This window comes from Aspergillus alliaceus, assembly GCF_009176365.1.
Source record: "Aspergillus alliaceus strain CBS 536.65 unplaced genomic scaffold BDW43scaffold_3, whole genome shotgun sequence".
NCBI lineage: Eukaryota > Fungi > Ascomycota > Eurotiomycetes > Eurotiales > Aspergillaceae > Aspergillus > Aspergillus alliaceus.
This window is the reverse complement of record NW_022474686.1, coordinates 66,315-87,831: the sequence shown is the minus strand read 5'-3', so window position 1 is coordinate 87,831 and position 21,517 is coordinate 66,315. Positions and strand designations below refer to the sequence as shown.

Here is a 21,517-nt window from a genome sequence, read left to right as displayed (position 1 = left end):
GGTGAGATCATTACCCTGTTATACGCAGCGCTATTGTAGGCGTATTCAAAATCAGGATTCAGTGCTATATGTTTAAGTAGCAACCATCTGGCGATCATAGATCTGAGAGGCAACTCGCCCCGACACCACTATTCCAATGATCAAACATCTGATTGCAAGGGTTTCTCACATTATCGCGAAAGCCCTCCGTCGTCATCCCCTTGATTTTCTTCAAATGTAACACGAGCTAAACCCCACATTCTCGCCGAAGACTTGAGCATGCCTAGTATCAGCATAATCTGTTCCCGATGCTGATCATGACTACTACTGGGGCGGCATGCCGCACATACAGAAAGCTGTACGATAGCACTGAACACAACGCAGCAGACAAAAAAAACGGAGAATGCTTTCGGACAGAGAGTGGATACGAGGCAACATTACCTATTTCCTTAGTCGCCGAGATGGCCTTCAAAGTATGCATGTGTTGGCTTGAAGTCGGGGGAGGAATCGTTTCCGGATTCCATCCCTCGCTGCCGGGGTGGTGGGGGGCACAGAGACTAGATCGCTGCGCGGGAAATACGGTACATAGTTGCGTACTTGATGAGCATGTGTGCCTGGAAGAGCATCTCGTCGTCACCATCGTTAAACCCCAAGTGGTCTACTTGCTCTTGGTCGTCGGGGAGATGGTGAAACCACGCCCGCGATCGCGTTGTCAATGGTTTGCATGTGGTCTTCGTAGATTTCGTGCGTCCATGCTACGGCCACGACGCGGGCGAGTATGTGTACGGCGCTGATAAAGTAGGTGAATGAGGAGAAGTGTCGGTCTTCATCACCGTAGATTCGGGTGTCGTATTGAGCGAGGGAGAATGGCTCAGGAATGGTGGTGCTGTTATGATATAGATTCTCGTCCTAGGAGAGTAGAATTTCGGGCTTGACTGTGTGACAGCGGAAAGTTGGTTTTCATTGGAGTGCTGCCATGATGCCGCCTACCACGTACAGCTCCCACCATGTTCGGCGAGTGCTCTCTTCTTCAATCTCGCGGTTTCATGCCTAGGGGGAAGTCTCTGCGGTCCGTTACCAAATTGATGGCAGGGGAGACTGCGTCCGATAGCATGCTGGCAAACTCTTTTATCTCAACTCGAGAATGTAGGGCGATTGCAAATAGAAACCGATTTTGTACAAGGTGAAAGTCCTGTGTGTTATTACTTTGGAGTGCCTCTGCTGTGATGGTACGCAGCGAGTCACTAGATGTTGTTGAGGAGAAATGGCTGCCCACGAACTGAACGACCAGCCACAGGATGTCTGGATATGACGCTTCATTGTACTAGATCTCGGCAGCAACATTGGATGTGCTGGCTGGAAGTTCACATAGGATAAGTTGACGAGACCTTCGTCATGACACCATCGTGTGATTAGCGTGTCCAATGGTACTGCAATCGTGGGCTGGCCGGGGACAGGTTCAATATCCTGTAATGTGTCTGCTTTCTGACATCCTGCTCTGGTGGGCTTACTTCGCCGTGCGGATTGGCATCATCAGCAAATATGCTGGTAGGGTCTGCTGCCGTGAGCCCGGCAATGCCACCTCCCACCATGGCAACGCGAAGCTTGGGTAATGAAGTTGGGGTGGCGGTTTCCATATCCCGTTTTCCTTCATTTATGTCTAGACATCTAGACGTCCTTTAGTGGTTGATCATTCGTTGCGATGCCTACGCTCACAAGAAGTAGATAGGATGCGCATTAAGTAGTGCAAGTGTGGAAGCCGCTCTCAGATGGGCGTGAGCCCATCTGAGGTAAGCATATGATGGAAAGAGACCTCTCAAGGCCCAACTTCCCCAAGGACAATAGTAACTTTGATTGAGACTGTCCGAATCACCGTAAGTCCCCGGCGCTAGGGGATGATAACATTTCCAATGATGATGGTAAGAGAGCTCGATGGCTTCTATCTTATCTTCCCTCAACATTGTATACGTGTCGCTGCGATGTCGTAGACAAGATACACAGAAAGGTTAGTGGTGGTGATAAATGATGACACTATCTAAACTGAAGATTGTAAACACCCATCAGACTCAACGCTGCGTGGTATAACTCGTCATTCTCGTCAAGATATGCGATGAAGTCCGCGTAGAGCGATACCTAATGCACCTTTCCTTTTTTTTTTCTTTTTTTTTTCGTTGATGCCAGTGGCAGCTCTTCTCTGAACAGCTTAAGAATAGTCAACAATAAGTTCTAGTCTACCGAAGTCAGCAGAGGCGTCGACTGCCAGCGCCTCCATACCGAGAACTGTGGACGGGAAAGGAGCAGATGAAGCATTTGAATTCATCAAGAGGCATGACAACGATATCGACCCTCTCACTCCTTCTGCGCCAGGAAAGCTGAAGATGAAAGTTATTTTCTGCATCCTTAGGTTGCTGTTGGCAAGAAACTTGATGCTCTTCGTGAATCTGTTGCGCCTGTATAGCAAAGATGGTAGCTAACAACTCCGTGTAGATCGACAAGGCAACCCTAGGCTATGCTGTGCTCCTAGGGTTGATGGAAGAGACTCATATCGGTAAGGAGTAGCACAACAATCTCAACACTTTGTTCTATGTCAGTTAGTTGATACCCTGAGACTCCGTTAAGTACGGGATCTTCATCTGACCAACGGACAGGGTATGTAATCGGACAAGTCCCGGTCAATACCTGATTCAACGTACTCCCCTACGCATTTTATGTCTCCGGCTCACGGGTTTCTCTGGTCAGCCATCATCCTCCTCTACTACACAGCAAGAGATTACAGCGGACTGATCCCTCTCCGACTATTCTTCGGCCTCGTGGAAGCCACCGTCATCCCCGCCCTAGAGATGGCCATGACAATGTTCTTCACCCCCAAGGACCTCCACGCCCTACAACCAGTCTCCTGGATAGCCTGCTTCGGATGCCCAATCCCAATAGGACTCCTAGGCTACACCCTCCTCTTCAGCAAGAGCCCCGTCCGCCCTTAGAAATACTTCATGATAACAACAGGTGGCCTCTCCCTTCTCGTGTCCCTCCGGTCCTAGTTCTTCTACCCCAGCAACCCAATGACAACCCAATTTCTCTCGACCGAAGAAAAAGTTCACATAATCCGCCGAGTTCAAGCCGTAACCCGTAGCGTCATCGAACAAAAGGTCTCCAACGATACCAAGCCCCCGAGGCCCTCCTCGACCCCGTCTCCTAGCTCTTCGCCCCAGGTCATTCTGCCTAATGCTAAACAACAATCTCGCCTTCCAGCAGAGCTTGCTATACCTCCAGCTTGGCGTTTCCGATCTCGGCTCCACGCTAGTCTGGGTTGCTGCGGGCGGCTTCGCGATGGTGGTCGCTGTCGTCTCTTCATTGTCCTTGAAGCTGTGGCCGAATTATAGCGCGTACTGGGCTACGCTGTGGTGTTTTCCGGCTGTTGCTGGGGGGATTGGTATGGTTGCTTTTCCGTGGGATCGGACGATTTCTCTGCTCGCGTGCTTGCTCCTGGCTTGTAATACGTGGGGGATGTCGTATATTATTCCTTTAGGGTGCGCTGCGTCTAGCTGTGCTGGGTAAACGAAGAAGCTTACTCGCAGTGACGATGTTCTTATGGGGTATCGAATATTATTTCCCCGCAGATGGGGAAACGGGGTGAACCGCGGTATTATCGGACGTGGATTGAAGAACAAGTAGCTGCCGGGAATCTGGGGACTGGGTTCGTAGAAGTCCGGGTGAGCAGCAAGGGAGAGTTGTTGAGGTGAGTGTGTCGACGTTGGATTTGGCAGACCTGGAGAGTAAGTTCTTCGTATACCCTCTATGATGCTAGGTTTCATACATGGCAGTGACATGGTGCACTACTAGTCATTATAGGTATCTGTATATTCACCCGATCTGGCCTTATTCATTGACATTTTCTTCAGTGTATAATCAACGTCTATATATTTGCAGATAACTATGTACAAAGTTTCAGAGACGCATCCTGACCTTCAATTTATCTTCTTTCGCTATCTCCTCTCCCCTCTACAACAACTCCCCCTCATCCCAAGTCACTGAGATATACCTCGCAGCTAACCAATCTCTCCTTTTCTCAGTAAGGAACAATAATGTATCTCCACACAACTCCAGTGTTTCCATCAGGAGCTTTTGTATCTGGTACGCAAGCCTCTTCCTCATATCAGTCGACACCCTCACCAGGGTGCACAGCAAAGTCAAACTCCGTCTGGTCCATGGTCCACGGTTAAGAATACCTTAAAGCGAAGAACAACGAGCTTGCTGGTCCGGTAAGCTGAAGCATCAGGCGATGTCAGATGTGCTGCAATGTTGCACAAATTCACAACAATTTTGTCGCCACCTCTGCTTATCACCTGCGGTAGAAATGCGCAAGACACCAAGTACGGGCCGATGACGTTGACAGACCACGTCTTCTGGCATCCAACTGGATCACTTCCAGTGATTTTGACCCCTTTTTTTCAAGGTAGCCGGCATTATTGATTAGGATGTCAAGCCGAGGGAACGACGAGGCAATTGAGGCGGCTGCCGCATATGCGCTCTCTGCAGCAGTCACATTGTAGCGCAACGGCTACTATTTGGGGTGCGGCGGCTTGAGTGAGAAGAGGCACAAGCGATGTGAAATCTGTACGAGCGCCAATCCCGATTCCCGCGCAGCCGGCTTCTGTATACGATATCGCAGTCGCCTGTCCAATACCTTTGGATGCGCCAGTTATGAAAACATATTTCCTACTTAGGTCCCGTTTCCGGGGATCAATTGCTGGGTAGGTGTCAGTGTGGTGGGTTGAGGTGAAGTAGGCACCTGAGTTTGATATTAGCTCTGTTGCTCATAAGGTCCCGGGGTGCAAGCTGAAGAATTCCCTAGTTACCTGTATGTGGTGCTTAACTCGTTATGGATGAGCTGCGTATATTTATGCGAATCTGAGATGTTGCGTAGGACTGGAGAAGAGTGAAAGATGCAAAGCAGGGTGGAAGCCGGTATGAAGAGGACTAGACATAAGTACTGCACGAGATAATTAATTCGATCGACAGTCCACTTTTTACTGTTCCCTTCAGCGTTTGAATTGAGTAGGATCAACCGTCATTTCCGGTCGTATCTCCGAGACGCCGATGGACTCCTCGATAACATCATCGCCGATCCGGCGATTCTTAGACCATGCCCGACGAGCTTCACTAGAGGAGGCCCTTCGCGCGAAGTTGGAAAGCATAGCTACATATCTCCTATCACTCAAATAGTAGTGCATAGCGTCTGTGTTGGTTGAGAACCACTAACGCACGGAATTTCGTACGAGAGGTGGTGTTTTGCACTTGGTGTTAAAGAAGGTCATCTGGGAAAACCGTCCGAACAAAATGCTCTATATCGTTCCACAGTTCCTCAGGTCTCTCCATGGGAGCAAAATGACCACCTCGATCGTGTGCAGTAAACCATACCAGATCACCGAGAGTGGCTACCCACTTTCTAGGGACACCGCTAATATCAAATGGGAAGCGGCTATAGCCAAAGGGCTTTGGGACAAAGGGGACAGTATCCTCTAGAACATCTAGATTAACACTCTGGTAGTATTCACTTGTCGTCATCTTTGTCAGGTAGTAGATCGAGGCGTGTATTATTGCTGTTTGCATGGGCAAAGGATGTTGTGGATCTACCCAGTTTTTGAATTTATCATCAAGCCTAACACCTTATCAGTAATTGGTTCCGTAATCTCTGAATCGCTAGTTGTGTCTCACCAGGCTAACAATGACAACGGGTTCTTCTCCGGAAGAGCTCCTAAGGCGGCCTGCTTTGTATGGACCGTGGTGGCTGTCTCTTGGAGAGACTTGAAGTCTAGAGTTCGACTGAGAATCTCAAAATCTTGTGTACTCAGGTCCGTATCGTTGCTCGGGTTGAGTAAGCCGGCAATTTGAGGGAGAGAGTTGACTAAACACAGTTAACTTTATTGTATGAAATAGAGACTAGCAGGATTCACCATGTACAGCTAGGCTTCAGTTAGCAATCTTTCCAAGTACCAGCACAGATTTAACAAGATAGATGTACCTTCGCAGTTTGCGCTGAGTGACCCGAGCAGCCTAGCAACATAGCTCCCCATACCACCACCTTGAGCTATGTATCCATTATCCAGACCAATGCCGGTGAGCAACGCATCAACTGTTTGAGCTACTGTGTCTAAATCCGCACGCCTACTTATGGGAGAACCGGGAGAGAAGGCATACCCAGGCAAGGATGGTACAATGAGATGAAAGGGGCTGTCTTCTGGAGAATACTTTTGTCGCACGACATCGAGCAGATCTAAAAACCCAAGGAAACTGCCGGGCCAGTCATGCAAGAAGACGACAGGAATTGCATCCGGATGTTGGGAAAACACCGCCATGAAATGAAGAATAGAGGTATGACCGTCCACCGTCACAGATGCGTTAAACTGAGGATGACGGTTGATCTCAATTTCTAGAATCGACTCGTTGATTTCGGAGAAGCCTTCCGACGCAAGTGAGATCCAATGCCGCTGCTCGCTCTTGTATGTGTTGAGATCGCCAGCTTGGGCATGGTTTAGGCTTTCGTGCATTTGATATACTTCATCCGGAGAGAAATGTAATTGTACGCGCTCAAGAGGGATCGACGGTTTGGATGGTAGTTTAGACCACGCATCCGATGCTGTAGGTGTTTGCTCTATGCCTTTCGATGTAGAAGCAAACAGAATAGCAAGACTAACTAGCACCTTGAGAGGCCGAAAGTACATCGCGAAAATGATACGAGTCAAGTAAAGACTCTGAAGAACGTCAAAGACATTTAATCCATTTCCTGGTAGTTGGGGATAAGAAATCGGGGTTTGGCGGTTTGAGTAGGGCGCTCTGCTCTTTTCTTCTCTTTTTTTTTTCTTTGTCTTTTCTCTCCTAGGGCTTCCTTAATTCAAAATCTTCTACTGACAGGGCTGAGAGGGGATTCGATGAGTTAAAAGTGGTAGTGGGACCATAGACACGGTGGTCCACTTGAACGGAGGTTGGTGACTTCCGAGCTTATGCGAGAACTACCTTCATTAATGAGCATATCATTTGCAGATCGTGTGGTTCTGGTCTTTTTTAGCGCAGAAACATGCGCCTCATTTCTTCGTGGCTAGACTCACGGATGCTTCGGAATGGAGAAAATGTCTGTTTAGTATTTATAGGTGGGACACCCTTATCAAAACTGCTCGGGCTCGGGGATTGCGGACTTCCGCTTTCATAATACATACACTCCCGGCCTCCGAAACTTTGGATTAATTGAGTTCCGTCCGACTATGCCACTATTCCGCTCCTGTCATGACTGAACCCTAGGAAGAAATCATAGCATTGTGAGCACTACGACACCATTAAGTTATACCTCCTAGAGATGAGAGAAAACTACGCTACTCTGAGCTCAGTAGCAGAAACAAGACAGGTTTTTCAGACACTACTAAGCATGAATCCGCTACTACCCTTACAACGCTACAAATTGTCTACACACAAGGGCAATAAATTGATCAGAACAAAATGACTTGGTTTAATGGAGCAAGATCACTCAAAACTATCTATGGCGTTTCTGCCAGGGTATATCCTCAACTCCTCGCCAAGACACTGTTGCTCCTGAGCACATTCCTCGCTCGGACCTCACCAGGTCACATGTATCCCGATACAAATCAAGACATGAACTTTTTCGTAAATTGTCTAGTAGAAGAAACCGAGGAGCTTGCCAGCAACGTGCTTGCGACGAGCCTCCTCGTGGTCCATGATACCAGCGGAGGTGGTCAGGACGACGTAGCCGAACTGACGAGAGGGAAGGAGCTGGGTGGCCCACTTCTCGAGGTCACGGAGCTGGACGGGGTAGCGGGGGTTGATGACGCCACACTTGTTAAGACGGCCGTTGAGCTGGATGACGATCTTGCCGGAACGGTGGTCATCGACCTCCTCAAACTCGCCAATGTAGCCTGAACGGATATGGAGTCAGTAATGTTACGAAGATTTAAAAGTTCGCCAAACACAGCAAAAACAAATCAGGAAACTTGTAAGATCTCCGCCTTGTTATAAAACAATTCTTAATATATCGGACACTTAAAGGGCGTACGTCGTTTGACATTCGTGATCGCCGCCTAGTTATCAGCCCGAAAAGCAAGCCAAAACACATAGATAATAATACATTGAAAGGATAAAGAGCACAGCAACTGAAAGACGATATTGATGAGACAAAAAAAGAAAAATGGAATGCATACCGTGCTTCTGCATGACGCTGAGGAACTTGACGATGACCTTGGAGGAAGGACGGATCAGGACCTGGCGCTTGCCAGCCTTCTCGGCGTTGTTGATGGCGTTAAGCGCATCGTTGAGGACGGAAGTCTTGACCATTTTGACTGTGGGATATCGAGATTCTCAAATCAGGGACGGGATAGGAGGTATCTAGAGTTCGAGAACACGAAATATGTCAGCCACCAGTAGTCTTCGAGCGTAAAGAGTGCCCCTTTTAAAGATTTTCATCAAGGGTTCTTCAGCCCGTGTCGCGGTATGAGAGAAGCGTATCACCTGGACACTGATAAAAACTTTTCACTTTTCCAACGGTCGCTACACCGCAGGAATCGGAATTGTAAAGACCAGAGTTCCATGATGATTGCTCTCTCAGACTAGCTGAGAGGCCGAGAGAAGGGGATAAGCAACGAGTAATACATACCTCGAGGGTAGTACCGATGAGGCTGGCGAGGATGTGGTTGAAAAAAGTTCTATCGGGAAGGAAACGGTGAGGTTTTCGGGATGTGCGCAGCTAGGGTTATTCGAATTTTACCCTTATTCGGATCACGTGCATATATGTAGACACCCCCCTTGTTTGCCTCAGGCCGGTAGCCTCACGTCTTTACGTAAGCACATCGATGCCCCTTATTAAGATATGGAACAGGAAATAGGCACAGAATACTGGTTTGCCTCAAGGTTGGCGGATCTTTGCTCAAACACTCCATCCAAGTGTCCATAAACAGACCAGGTCTTGCTACTGAACATCTTATACTGGCTTATTCAAGGTTGTATCATTGGCTCTATACAGGATCTTTTGTGGAATCAGAATATACGGGGAAGAGGGTGAGAAAATCGTGGCAATGTTTGTCTTAAGGGTTTACATGACTTCTTGGGCATACATGAGGGTAAATAATGCTATAGGGGTCTTTGTCTAATTAGAACGACGTGGAACAGAGAAGGGCAGGGAAAGGACCGATGGTAATAGTAAGGTAGAGAAGAAAGTGAAGAAAACAAGATGCCGGCGACGATAGAACAGCATGTGCTCGGGAGTCGTTAGGGGGTAAAGGTTCCGAAAAGTGAGAAACAGAATGCGCCCAACAGGGTACTGGGTAGCTGGGGAAGATGGGAAAAGGCGATGGGGGTAGGGGACGGGAGGGGAAGTTTGAATGGACTGGGTAGTAGTGCTTAGATCAAAGGGGTATCACCAGTATCAGCTCGCTCAACCGTTCCACATGATACGGGGATACTTCATCTGGGAACTTAAATTGATCAGCGGCACGGCGTTGGGGCATCCCACGTGAAAGGATTCACTTTTATGGAATGGGAGCAACTCTAGGGCGCAACTTCCCTCAGTGCGCCAACAAGAGCGCCTTGCTCCGAGGTGGGTGGTCTCAAAAAGAGCAATTGATGGCACGGTAAGCGGGAGGGTCCATGCTTACGCCATAGCAGCAGCGGTTGACAGAGTGACCTGACGCTTGACCTGCTCACGGGCCCAGCGAGCAGTCTCGACTGTGGTCGGGCCGAATTCTCTGTTATTTCTGGTTTCCCTGACCAACTGTGTGACCCAATCATTACGGAAGAAGGCAGCAAACTCTCCGTTGGGAAAAGCCTCTGCGATATCGCTATTTTCCATAGTTAGAAGTTGCTAGGAAAATAAAAAAAAGGGTGGATATAATCAACATACCCAAGAACACCCATTGCGGCTCTCATCAGCCCCTCGCTCCGGTTGGGATCCTGGGAGATCAAGTTAAGGAGCTGGAAGATAGATTCAACGTAAGGCTGAAGCTGGGTGACTACAAACTGCTTAGCATATAACAACATAGTGTGGGATACACACTCGCTTACCTTGCGCCTTGCCCTTGTAGGACAGAACAATACCACCCCAAGCATCCATGATTCCCTCGCGAAGGGACACGATATAGTCGAGCATCTCGATGTTGACATCTGCGCTCGCTGTTACAGTTGATGCCTGCTGCAGTACCTGTGCGACAACGGGCAAGTATGTATCGAAGTGTGTTCCAATAGCCTGCGCAATATCTCCAAATGTTTCAAGAATTGCAGGTTTGAGTTGGTTTGTGGAGCTCTGCAAAAACGACTTAGCGATGGATCGACCTTTTCTATATGAAGTATTGGAATGATCTTACCCTCAGAGTGCTAAGCAAACAGTTCATGAATGTGTCGCAGTAAGGCTGCACCTTCTCGTTCAAGGCACGGGAAATATCGCTGACCAACCCGATGGCCATGGCACAGAGACCTGGCTCCTCCTGGTTGCCAAGGGCATTGTAAAGGAACGGCGAGAAGGGTTCCATATACTTGGCGAACTCATCCTCGAGTGCACTTGCAATAGCGCCGACCGTGGCAAAGACAACATCAGGCACACTGGACTTGGGAGGGACGGTCTGTAAAACCTGGAGCATCGCGTGCATGATGCGATCCGCCTGGGGCTTGATTTCAGTCTCAAGGCGTTGAACGATGGCCTATATAATCAGCATATGAAGTCACGGACCTATTTTGTGGGCTTGAGAAGCTTACCAATAGCACGCTAGTTAAGCTAGTTTGGACTTCTTCCAAGGTGATACGATCTTCAACACTAACAACTTGTTGTTGCATAGGAATCGTGTGCTCCAGACGCTGAAGCACAACGTCGGAAAGGTTTGCAACCATCGGCAGACTGTCGTTCGCTGCATTGGTCACGAAAGAGTTCAGAACTTCATATCCGGCAGTCCGAAGCTGGTTGTCCGCATCTTGTCTACGTGTTGTTAGTTTGTGAGCTGCAGCGAGGCAATCATTTAGACTGTTTTGGACATACCTCTCGGTGAGAGTAAGAAGAGACTTCACACTTTCCTCGAAGTGCTTTGACAGAGGGTTCGTTTGCGCACCAACGTCACCGGCAAACCGATCGGCAACGTTCATCAGAGCCCAGCAGCAAGAGCTGGCGATCTTAGGGGTACTAGCAAGCCCGTTGAAAAGGCAAGAAATAAGGGGTTGTAGATGCACGTCAGGGTCCAGGGTCTCAGAGCAGAAGTCGCATACGCGACCAAGGGCATAGGCTGCCGAATCACGAACTTGGATGGAGCTATCCTCCATCATGCCAACAAGAACACCCAAGGCCTGTTTGACAAGGGGTTCGAGGACCTTAGGGTCAGGACCATCCATGATGGCGCCGAATGCTGCAACTGCGGCATCCCTGCGACGCCAATCCTCATTGCGAATATTTTCCTCGACGAATGACAGGACAGGTTGGATGACGTCGCCCTGGACACACTGAGCATAGAGTTGCAAAGCCTGATAAGCCGCCCGAGAAACGTTATACTCGTCATCCGTCGCATCCTCATCCTGCCTGCACATGGCCTGCAACAAGACAGGAACAACCTCTCTGCAAGCTACGCGGGCGAAGCCGAAAAACGGGCGGACCTCGGGAATACCCTCCGCTTGCGCCTAGCTCAATTTGTTAGCAATCATCCCTTTCATATACCTGTGGGCGAGGGTAAACGAACCGCAGCGTTGTCATCCTCAATAGCAATTTCTTCCTCGCAAACAGAGCACCAGAACTCAATGGCTAGTTTAGCAACATCTTCTTCCTCGCTCTTCATGCCCATGATACTGAGGCCGAACAGAGCCTTCTCCATGTAAAAACGCATCTTCTCATAATAAGCAGCCATGATACGGTTCAAGCAACCGAATGCGCCCGCCTGAACACGGAGGTCATCGGCCTGTGTAGCCTCGCAGACCACTTGCATGATATAGTTACGTTCACCTTCATTATCCATGTTGGACCGAACAAAGTCTACTGAATCACTGAGAGCTTTGATAGCAGCATAGCGGATGTCCATATTTGTTTCTTCGCGTCGAGCACCTTGTACAACAGCGGTCAAGATTGCATTGGAGTGAGCAATCAGGCTTTCCCGAAGATCAGCATCTTGGGATTCGCAGATGAACCCGATTGTGACGAGTGAGGCCTGCTTCAATTGATTTGAGCCCGTCGCGACATTCTGCACTAAGACATTCATCAACTCAGGCCATTCATTGCGAGGAAGCTCGATGGCGGCAATGGAGACGATAAACTGTGCTGCAGACTGGCCAGCCCGAGAGTCTTTAGAGTCAAGAGTCTTGAGCGCAAGCTCCTTGACTTGCGCTTTGATCTCCGGACTGATCTGTTGCTGCCACTTTCCTTGCACCTCACGCAGCTTGGCAGCATCTCTGAAAGTGAAAGCGTTCTTCAGTGCGAGACCCGCAGCAGTTCTGATGTGAGAGGCGGTATTTTCATTTGCCAGTTCCTGGCCCAGGGTAACGAGGTATCCGGCCTAAATAATACGAAGACGGCATGGTTAGCATGAAACCCACGAGCAACAGGCGGTCAGTCGAGCGACAGCAAACAAGGCACTAGGGGAACATACGAAATCAACCTCCGCCGCGTGTAGGAGCTGCTGTTCCGCATTCGTACGTGTTGTCGCATCTATAAACCACAGCGAAATTAACCCGTCAGTAACGCTGCTTATATCCCCAAAGAGTATTCCAATACAAAGGCCATCGTACCTGGCGACAGAGTGCTCTCCAACACCTGAGTAACGTTCATTTTGTCGTAAGTGGGTAACCGACCACGATCACGGGGAAAGAAAAGAGAAAAAAAGGGAAGAAATAAAAGCAAAGCCCCTCTAGCTTGATTAAAATAAAGTAGGAAAACAAGCTGGTTATGAGATTATCCTCAGCAAAGGAATGGCAGTGTGGACGAGCAGTCTGAAAGAATTCCTGGTGCTCGGACTCAAGGTTGTTTTTGTGGATATATGACGAGGCATGCACCAGATCTTCCGGGAAGTAGCACAAGAGGAAAAGACGGCTGTGGTGCACGCCAGAGAGGGAGAATAGCGAGAAGCCCACACTCCGAGGTCTACGTTTCAAAGAGACAGGAGGGGAGAAAGATGATTATTCGATTTCAGAAGCCTTTTTTAAAGTTCCGATAGAAAACGTTAATAAAGAGAGAGAAGAGAAGGAAGAGAAGAAAGTGAGGGCGAGGGAGAATAATAGTGTGTTCCCTTCAACTTTTGATCCGCAAGAAGAATGAGAGCGACGACGGGCAGAAAACAGCCAGTCAGCGCTCGGCGGAGCCGCCAAACATCCGTTGCTGATTGGGCCGCAGGGACTGGTTTAGTCACGGCACGTGATTTTCCCATCAGAGAGGTGAAAAGGGCGTCTATCCTCGAAAGAAAATCAATATTAACAGCCTATCAGCATAGAATTTTCATTTTCATCCTGTCTATCATATTTTATATATTTCGGATTTATTTCCCCGTCAGCATTTCCCCTCTTCAGCTAGCAGCCGTAGGTGTTTATCTACGATATGAAAGTGTGGTGATGGGAAGTGTGCATACCTCCTCCTAGGACTACTAAACATACTTTCGTCACCACTTTTCCATTGTTGCCTGAGGTATTGCCCCTCCCTTGTCTTTGCCAATCTTTCTGGTTCCTTCTTTTTTTCCCCTTCCCCAAAATTTTTCCCCCTCCATTGGGCTTTTTGCTTGTTTTGATTTTGCTTCTTGAAGCACACTCCCACACTACCCACTTGGGTGGCCCCGGCGACCGCTCCATTCTTTTTTTTGCCAAGGTCAAACCCCATCGCACAAAACTACTAATATAATAAATAAATAAATAAATCTATGAAAATTTCATCGAATTTGCTCCTAGCTCAGAATCAGACACACAGCGCAAAAGTAATGATCTGTGAAGTGCTCTTTTAGGTTCAGATCTCAGGGATCATTTCACTACAATCGCTGGACAAGCCGGACAGCCAGTCACAATCAACATATCAATAAACGACGGCAAACGGAGGGAATATCCCTGCCTGTAGCAGCTTTGCTGCTTGTTGGTGGTGGAACCTAGAGTTGCCCATCCACCCGCTAATTTACTGCCTGGTGTAAACCTTCAGGTTAGCCTTGGTTCCGTAGGGACAAGAACCGTAGGTTATTTGTTCTTGTTCTCATGTTTTAATCACTGTCCACCTCTTCGTCCTCCATCTCTGCATCTAAATCCAACACCTCGTAACGTAGACCATCGCCATACAAAACACAAATCGCCCGACGGCCATGTCGGCCGTTGACATATATTCTCGTAGGTTTAAGTTTCGGCCCGGGTACTGTAAAGGCATGTTTAATCCATTCGCAGTCCGGGGCCAAGACGTCAAGCGTTGTGGTAGTTGCAACGGGCGTAGATGATGCCGAGTCACAGTCAAAATCTTCAAAGCCGATGAAACGAGAACTGTCAACACTTCCAGAAGTCTCGCCGGTAGGTGCCGGTTGGAAGGGAAAGTTGAGTAGATAAGAAAACCCCTCTATGAACCCATTTTAGTAAGAGCCAGGGCTTTTACAAAATTGATACCAAAAGTGAAGCATACCGTTATTGGACCAAAGTAGCATAATGGTGTCATCCTCCACGAACTGTACCTGGCGTATTTCCCCTTCTTGTAGATCAATAGCTCCTATACTAGTTCTCCGTGTAGAGCTGACCCCATTTTCGCAATCCAAAATCATGCGGTAGATATATACTAGAAATAGTGAAAGGACGGTTAAATATCAGAAGCACAGACGGATGGGGCCTTTCATACGTAACTGCTTCGACTGGATGGATCTAGTAGCCACATATATCACACACAGACTCTGTTCTCCAACTTCCTAGAATCTAGGTGAGCGATAACTCCCACATGCATTCACCAGGGGAATAATACCTCATAGCGCATAGCAAGATCGATGATATCTTTGTCACAATCTGGATGAAGGGCAAGAGGAGACCGGTGGAGGATACCTCTCCGCTGTGTCAAGGCGATTTGGCCAAAGACTTTCTCGAATTGTAGCCCAAGGCGCTTTGTTAGATCATTCATCTTCGGTAGCTCCACCGGAGTTTCAGTGTCCGAGGCTAGGTTGTTTTGGTCCAGCAATTTCTTAAACATGTCATAGAATGATCTGTCGTGTGAGGTGGGTGCCCACTTGTCTGGCGTATTGGGAGAGGGCCTTGCAAACCCGATCAAAGGCAGTTGTTGAATGAAGCTTCGTAGTTTACTCTTGGTCAAGGCGCCTCTGATATACTTCAGGGTCTGCGGGTATTCAATCAGGTCCGTTTTTTCCTGCAGCTCTTCCAGCGTCTGGGACATCGGTTCTGCACTCTGCATGTCTATTTCGTGCCGAAGCCATCTTGAAAACGAGTTGAATTGGCTTAATTCTTCGTTTGTGTTGATGATTATATGATGCGCTAAGAGATGAAGGCAATCCAGAGTCTCAACAATTGCATTCAGCTCTGGCGTCTCCAAACCTAAGACCCCACATATCTTATGAAACTTGGAAAGCCCGGTGAGGCGACTGAGCAGCACTTCACATCTTTCAAGGGCCGGAAGGAGACATTCATGTGTCAAACGTCGAATATTTTCGTAACCACTCGACACAGCTTTCTCCCACCTTTTGTGGCCCTAGATATCACATCAGCAATTGATTGAGCCAGCCCTAGCAGACGGAGAGGGATCTTACTCTTTCTCCAACAATGTCTACCAGGAACTCCTTCATTGGTTCAAAACAGTCTCCGGTAACCACTAGATGGTATGCGGCTGTCACAAAATCACAATGGCATTTTTCCAACAAATCTTCGTTTATACTACGCATGTACCTCGCCGGCAGTTCTTGTGCGTTTTTCCACTCGAGTTCAATCTGCCTTTGTACTTGATTGACGTATCTGAGCAGGTTTTGAAGCTGAGTTATCTTATGGGCAAGAAGAGAAAGATATCTCCCCGACCGCGTGATAAAACGAAGGTCAAGGGCGAGTAAATGTAAGGAGTCCAGATCATTATCTGAGTGCGAGGATGCCAGCATCGCATGGGTGGAGCTCAGTGGATGAGAGGCGTGTTGAAGAATCTTGCACGAGTTGGCAGGCCTAATGGAACTCCCCACCTGGAATGAGCCTATCTCGAAACAATCGAAAATTCGCAAATGAACAGTGCCGTCGTTGAAGCCTATCAGCAAGACATCTACCGCGTCGTTAGTGTTTTTGCCGGCAGAATGGAAGATAGCATCGATAGATGCTCGCGAACTGAACACATCGTCACTAAAACCTGAGTTAATCAAGGACAGTTGCAACCTTGAGACTAATGATAAAACCTACTCGCTTCCTGTTGCAGGTAGTGTGCTTAACTTAGGTAGCGAGCTTTCAATGTCAAGTAAAGCTAGCTCTCTTGGTAGGTCGGCCTTGAGTAGGGCAGCTGCTGAAGGATGCACATCCGGTGACAGCAGGTCCTCAACGGAAATTTGCCCGGCAGCCTCCTGCAGGTGCCGTTGTGCAACCTCGATATCAGTGAAGTTTACACCCCAGCCTAAACAAGTAACGCTAACAGATCGGTCGGCATGACCCTGTCCTTGATACGCCGGATAATGGTGGACAGTTTTACCGCTGTAAGCACTAATAATCCGGATGGTATTATCCGCGCAAGCGACAGCAAGTAGGTGACCTAATAATAGGTTAGTCGACCTTTCATACAAGGAATCATGCATACAACGGTATGTCGACAGCCAAGGACGCACCATTGTTTTTCCACATCAACTTTCGGATTTCACCCCCACCGTCATCCTCATCCAAGTAAGGGTCCCCCTTGAATGAACCCCCAAAAACCTTCTGTCCGTTTAGTCGGAAAACTCGTAGTTCGTCATCTTCCGTAACAAGGGAGATAAGGTCCATTGTAGGACAGTATTTCAGCGTATTGGCCTTGCATTTTGCTGGCAGTGACTTTTCTGCAACAGGAGTAAGTTGCGGCTCATGACGCAATGGCGAAGAATGAGAATTATCTTCGGCCATGATCGCACAGTGTCCCTCTAGTCCATTCTTTGGAAGTAGGTTGATCTAGTATGTTTCGCGCCTGGCGTAGCCCAAGGCGGGAAAGATGGTTCATGTTAATAATGGACTCCCGGTGGAGCAACGGATAGCACACGCCTCTTGGCACGTGGTGTCTTTCGCGTGTCCTTGAATGGGAACAATATTCATTCATATTTACTGTGAACTCGTTCAATCGAGAGAAAAAAAAACAAGTAGTCTCAAAATACTTTTGCTGAATGGTTAGCTAATTAGCATATATCCCATTTAAATGTACACAATAACCGTAAATACTACAGCGCTTTTGCCGCCCATATATATATTTCCTGCTACCCATAAGCTTCTTCAGACTACCATGGCTTGATCTATCCACCAGATTGAGAAAATAACGCAGCTGAACGGAAGCTAAACATAAGGTGCCAAGGCATTTAATATTCGTATAGCGAGTTTGAATAAGCCCATAATATCCGACGCCTTTAGATTCCGAATCATCGTGGTTCAATCTGCCTTGAACAAGCCACTGAGCTTTTGTGTAAACTCCTCAGTATCCGCTAGAAACAATTCTAGCTCTTCGAGGGGGACGATGTGGCCTCCCTATCAATAGATCAGTAACAAGAACTGCCGCTTAGAATCAAGAGCTGAGAGAAAGACAACGTACAACCGAATGAGCTCGGTAGGAAACCAGATTAGGGTAGATCCTTTCAGACCAAGCTCTTGGTAATGTATTGAACTCATACGGGAACAAAGAATAACTAAGCGACTTTTCTTTTGATATGGGCAGCAGATCCCACCCAGGGCTGCCTATCATCGTCGTGTAGAGATAAAGGCTACGCGGGAGCGTAGATGTAAACCTGTAGAGGCTACATATAGCCAAGATATTATAGAGTGACAGTGGATTCCGCTGGTCAGCCCTTTCAACGAGTTTCTCCCAATCCTTTCTGACAACCAGCAAACTAAAAAGAAGAAAAATATTAAGTCGCTATTCTTCGAAGCCAACATACCAGGCCAGTAAAGCGAGTGGTGTAGATTATACAACTAACCTAATAGTCGCAGGGTGAGTATCGTGCTCCATTGCATAAGCTAAACCATTTTTCCGCCAGCTATTAGCGCGTTCTGTTCTCTGCAGCTTTTCACGAGTAACATTGCCACCATCAGGGAACCTTTTCTCCAGCATTCAAGCTCAACATGCCCACTATGATCCCTTATTTAACATCAGTCTTAGCCCTGTTGTTCTCCTACTTATAGTGGAAGGCTTTGTATTCTTTGTGATTGGTGGACATGATACGCGTAACATGCTGCCAACACCACCATCTTGCACAATATATCCCTTGAAACCGAGTCCAATCATGGACCTGTTCATGAGTCGTGTAGCGTGGCCTAAGTCCATCTTGATATTTTGACTCGACCCACTAGAGAACCCGTACTCAGGCAATGAGGGCACAGTGACTTGGTATGGTAGGTTTCCGGTGTATATTTTGTGGTCCCCGGCGCATACCTTGAGAAACTTAGCCAACGACAACCGCCAGCCTTGGCTCTTTTTGCCTAATTTGGCGTTCTTATTCACAATCTGGATGGGCTTTGGTGGGCGGAGGGTTGCGGGAAGGGGATTGTAAGTGAGGTGGCCGAAGCTTTAGGTCCATATTGGGCCGGGTTCATGGAATGGCCGTAAAACGCAATTGGACTCAGTCAAAGGAGAAGGTATAACGTAGAACAACAGTGACCTCTCTTATCTCGATTCCTCCACATGATGGGCTAATCCTTAGCCCAGACGATCTACCTCAGCCATGGATAATCTGCAGGCATGCTTCACGATGGAGACGAAGTAGTGTAATCGAGAGACGTAAAGAATGTCGCCATCCAAGATGCCTAGCCTGTCAAATGTAGTATGTCATATATTGGAATAGTGCCCTTCGTATATGCACTTATTCTTTTAGAGTGTGAAGTCTGGTTCACTAAGCCCATATACCGTATTCCGTATTCTACTTATAGTGTTTCGCACTCTAGTCAGTTGAAAGCCGTATAATAAGTATGTCGATCTTTGCTTTTTGATGTGGCGAACTTCTGTAGCAATCTTGTAGCAAACTTTCAGTGCACAGAAGAAAAATTGGCAGCTCTAGCTAGAGCTGCGGAACGTCGCTTGGACGCAATAACTTCAAGGTATATCATGGTGTGCCTAGTGATCAAGATACAAAGTCCGCGGGTTGGAAGGAGCTACTTGCATTAGCGTCAAGAAAAGGGTACGAAGTGATTTGTTAAACGTGAAAGCCAGTCGAAACTCTCTCTCCCACAGCAGAAATGTCGGTTTTAGCTCCCAAAGAAAAGTGTGAGGAGGGGCGTCTGAAGCGTATGCGACCAGACAGCCCTAAACAGTATGTCGATTTCCGCGCACCTTAACAATGATCCATGGATCGACTACGATGCCATAGCTGCCAAGCAGTCGGACCTGAAAGACAAGGACGAAGTCCGATTTCTCGTTATTGGGGGAGGTCATGCGGCCTTGTCCTTTGCATACCGCGTGTTTCGAAACGGGAGTTCCCCCTGGAAGTGATATATGTGTTGTTGACATGGCAGGAGGGTTTGGGTGAACCTGGTACTGGAACCGCTATCCTGGCCAGATGTGCGATGTGGAAGGATACATCTACCTTCCCGTGTTGGAGGAGACCGGATACGTCCCTAAACACAGGTACTCCTACGGCGCAGAAATTCGTCAGTAGTCTGAGCGCATTGCATCCCAGCTAGGTTGCAAGTCCGTGTTCTCAACACGGGTGAAACGTCTCGAATGGAGCGAAGAAGCCGCTCAATGGATTATTGTAATGGCACAGAGTTGAGGACCCAAGCACACGGACATCACATTTACCGTCCAGGCCCAGTTTGTCTTCGCTTCAAGCGGTCCTTTTTTCGTCCCTCGAATTCCCCGGCCCCCGGGGTTTGACCTCCAAAACAACTACGTTTTCCACGTTTTTCGGTGGAGCTACAAGTGTACGGGCGGGCCACGAGAGAACCAGAATATGACGCTCCTAAAGGATAAAACAGTGGTAGTTGTCGGTACCGGCGCAACAGCTGCGCAGTGTTCCGCGGAATCGCAAAGTGGGCCAAGCATCTCTACGTTTTTCAACGTACCCCTTCATTTGTGGCTCTCGAAACCAGATGCAAACAGACCCGAATGAGTGGGCTAAGTTCACAAGCCATCGTGGTTGGCACCATGAGAGATGAGAGAGAATTTTAACCATTTTATCACCAACGACCCGGTTCCTGTGGACATTTCTGAACGACGGCTGGATAGACACACGCTCATTCGTAGGTATAGTGGGCAGCCCAAAGGCTGTCACGTCGGATAATTTGCAGCAGTATGCCGATTCCTTGTTTGACCTGGACATACCGCGGGCCGAGAGAATACGAACTCACATCGAGAATCAGGTAGACAACAAGGGGTGGGCCGAGGAATTGAAGCCTGGTATCTTGGATGGTGCAGACGACCAACTTTCTACGACCACTACCTAGCGACATTTAACCAATCTAATGTGACGTTGATTGACACTAACGGGAGGGGGCTGGAAAGCTACACCTCATCAGGGATCGTTGCTGGTGTTGTGGGGTATAAAGTCGTCATCCTTGTTCTGGCCACTGGGTTCTCGCCTAGTAGAGCCCAGGACAAAGATCTCGAAGACAGCCTTGGAGCTCCAATCATTGGACGGAATGGTAGGACTTTCGGCGAGGCTACGTGCCAACGAACGATTATTTGGACGACAGGTCAATCGGAGTCACATCCAGCCGTGGCTTCACGCTTGTCGACAAGTGGAGATTCAATTGAAAGAGACATTCGGTAGAAGCCTGCTTTGTACAGTCAAGCCAAGCCCAGAAGCTCCGGGAGAAGGAGAAGAAATGCATCGCCAACAAAAAAAAGAAATGTTGATTTTGAATTTGGAGGCGATTTCCAATGCGACACTCAACGGTTCAACGGTCGGGTGCAATCTTCGATGCATGCAGAATTGGTCAGCACGTCGGCGAGGGATACAGCAGCGTTTTTAATCTAGAGAAATGGGCTGCTCCTGACGTGGGAACAGTGTTTAGTATCATAACTGTAAAGCTCCCCAATCCCTTCCTCCCAGATGGTACGGCTTCTCCAAATCTATCTTCCGCTTATGATCTCGCCGCGAGGCTGTCAGCGGACCTGATAAAGAGCACTATGATGAAGAGAGATAACCCTCCAAAACTCACCATCGAGCCAAAGAAAGAAGTAGAGGAAGCCTATTTCTAAAAAGTGGCGAAAAGGGCATCGAATTTCTCAGCCGTGCAAACTTGTACACCAAGATATTCCAATCAGGATGGTGCTTCAGTAAGGCCAAATCCCCGCGAAGAGATAGCCAAAATCTCAGGAAAGCCCCGTGGGGAGAAGAGATTGCCAAATATCAGCTTATGGTGGAGAGTCTCCAACGGGAAAACAGGCTAGATAGCTTTGAGATTGCATCCTAGAACACCT

General features: G+C 48.1%; 6 protein-coding genes across 6 annotated transcripts; 1 reads left to right on the top strand and 5 right to left on the bottom strand.

Annotated features, from left to right (window-relative positions):
* Positions 1-5,280: 5,280 nt before the first annotated feature.
* On the bottom strand, positions 5,281-6,701 carry BDW43DRAFT_306187 (Alpha/Beta hydrolase protein; the record flags this gene model as incomplete). Its single annotated transcript, XM_032045970.1, has 4 exons — positions 5,281-5,638; positions 5,695-5,884; positions 5,934-5,942; positions 6,002-6,701. 4 exons carry the CDS (start codon positions 6,699-6,701, stop codon positions 5,281-5,283), a joined length of 1,257 nt encoding a protein of 418 aa, XP_031905156.1.
* A 398-nt stretch (positions 6,702-7,099) lies between these two features.
* On the bottom strand, positions 7,100-8,693 carry BDW43DRAFT_261280 (40S ribosomal protein uS8). Its single transcript, XM_032040298.1, has 3 exons — positions 8,639-8,693; positions 8,187-8,370; positions 7,100-7,904 (listed from the first exon to the last, which is right to left on the bottom strand). Exons 2-3 carry the CDS (start codon positions 8,317-8,319, stop codon positions 7,645-7,647), a joined length of 393 nt encoding a protein of 130 aa, XP_031905155.1. The 5' UTR covers positions 8,320-8,370; positions 8,639-8,693; the 3' UTR covers positions 7,100-7,644.
* A 272-nt stretch (positions 8,694-8,965) lies between these two features.
* On the bottom strand, positions 8,966-13,229 carry BDW43DRAFT_261275 (karyopherin beta). Its single transcript, XM_032040297.1, has 9 exons — positions 12,733-13,229; positions 12,594-12,652; positions 11,694-12,500; positions 11,006-11,634; positions 10,729-10,945; positions 10,341-10,673; positions 10,042-10,279; positions 9,881-9,989; positions 8,966-9,818 (listed from the first exon to the last, which is right to left on the bottom strand). The coding sequence occupies exons 1-9, from the start codon at positions 12,770-12,772 to the stop codon at positions 9,632-9,634; spliced, it is 2,619 nt and encodes an 872-aa protein (XP_031905154.1). The 5' UTR covers positions 12,773-13,229; the 3' UTR covers positions 8,966-9,631.
* Positions 13,230-13,886: 657 nt separating this feature from the next.
* Positions 13,887-17,090, bottom strand: BDW43DRAFT_261270 (putative anaphase-promoting complex component Cut20/Apc4). The gene is made up of 7 exons (XM_032040296.1): positions 16,752-17,090; positions 16,336-16,678; positions 15,708-16,278; positions 14,915-15,649; positions 14,795-14,861; positions 14,585-14,734; positions 13,887-14,521 (listed from the first exon to the last, which is right to left on the bottom strand). Exons 1-7 carry the CDS (start codon positions 17,020-17,022, stop codon positions 14,178-14,180), a joined length of 2,481 nt encoding a protein of 826 aa, XP_031905153.1. The 5' UTR covers positions 17,023-17,090; the 3' UTR covers positions 13,887-14,177.
* A 238-nt stretch (positions 17,091-17,328) lies between these two features.
* On the bottom strand, positions 17,329-17,852 carry BDW43DRAFT_261269 (uncharacterized protein). The gene is made up of 2 exons (XM_032040295.1): positions 17,696-17,852; positions 17,329-17,631 (listed from the first exon to the last, which is right to left on the bottom strand). The coding sequence occupies exons 1-2, from the start codon at positions 17,843-17,845 to the stop codon at positions 17,536-17,538; spliced, it is 246 nt and encodes an 81-aa protein (XP_031905152.1). The 5' UTR covers positions 17,846-17,852; the 3' UTR covers positions 17,329-17,535.
* A 1,556-nt stretch (positions 17,853-19,408) lies between these two features.
* On the top strand, positions 19,409-21,510 carry BDW43DRAFT_296607 (uncharacterized protein; the record flags this gene model as incomplete). Its single annotated transcript, XM_032044235.1, has 8 exons — positions 19,409-19,552; positions 19,653-19,743; positions 19,867-20,153; positions 20,247-20,334; positions 20,386-20,399; positions 20,430-20,736; positions 21,072-21,274; positions 21,379-21,510. 8 exons carry the CDS (start codon positions 19,409-19,411, stop codon positions 21,508-21,510), a joined length of 1,266 nt encoding a protein of 421 aa, XP_031905151.1.
* Between the last annotated feature and the right edge of the window lie 7 nt (positions 21,511-21,517).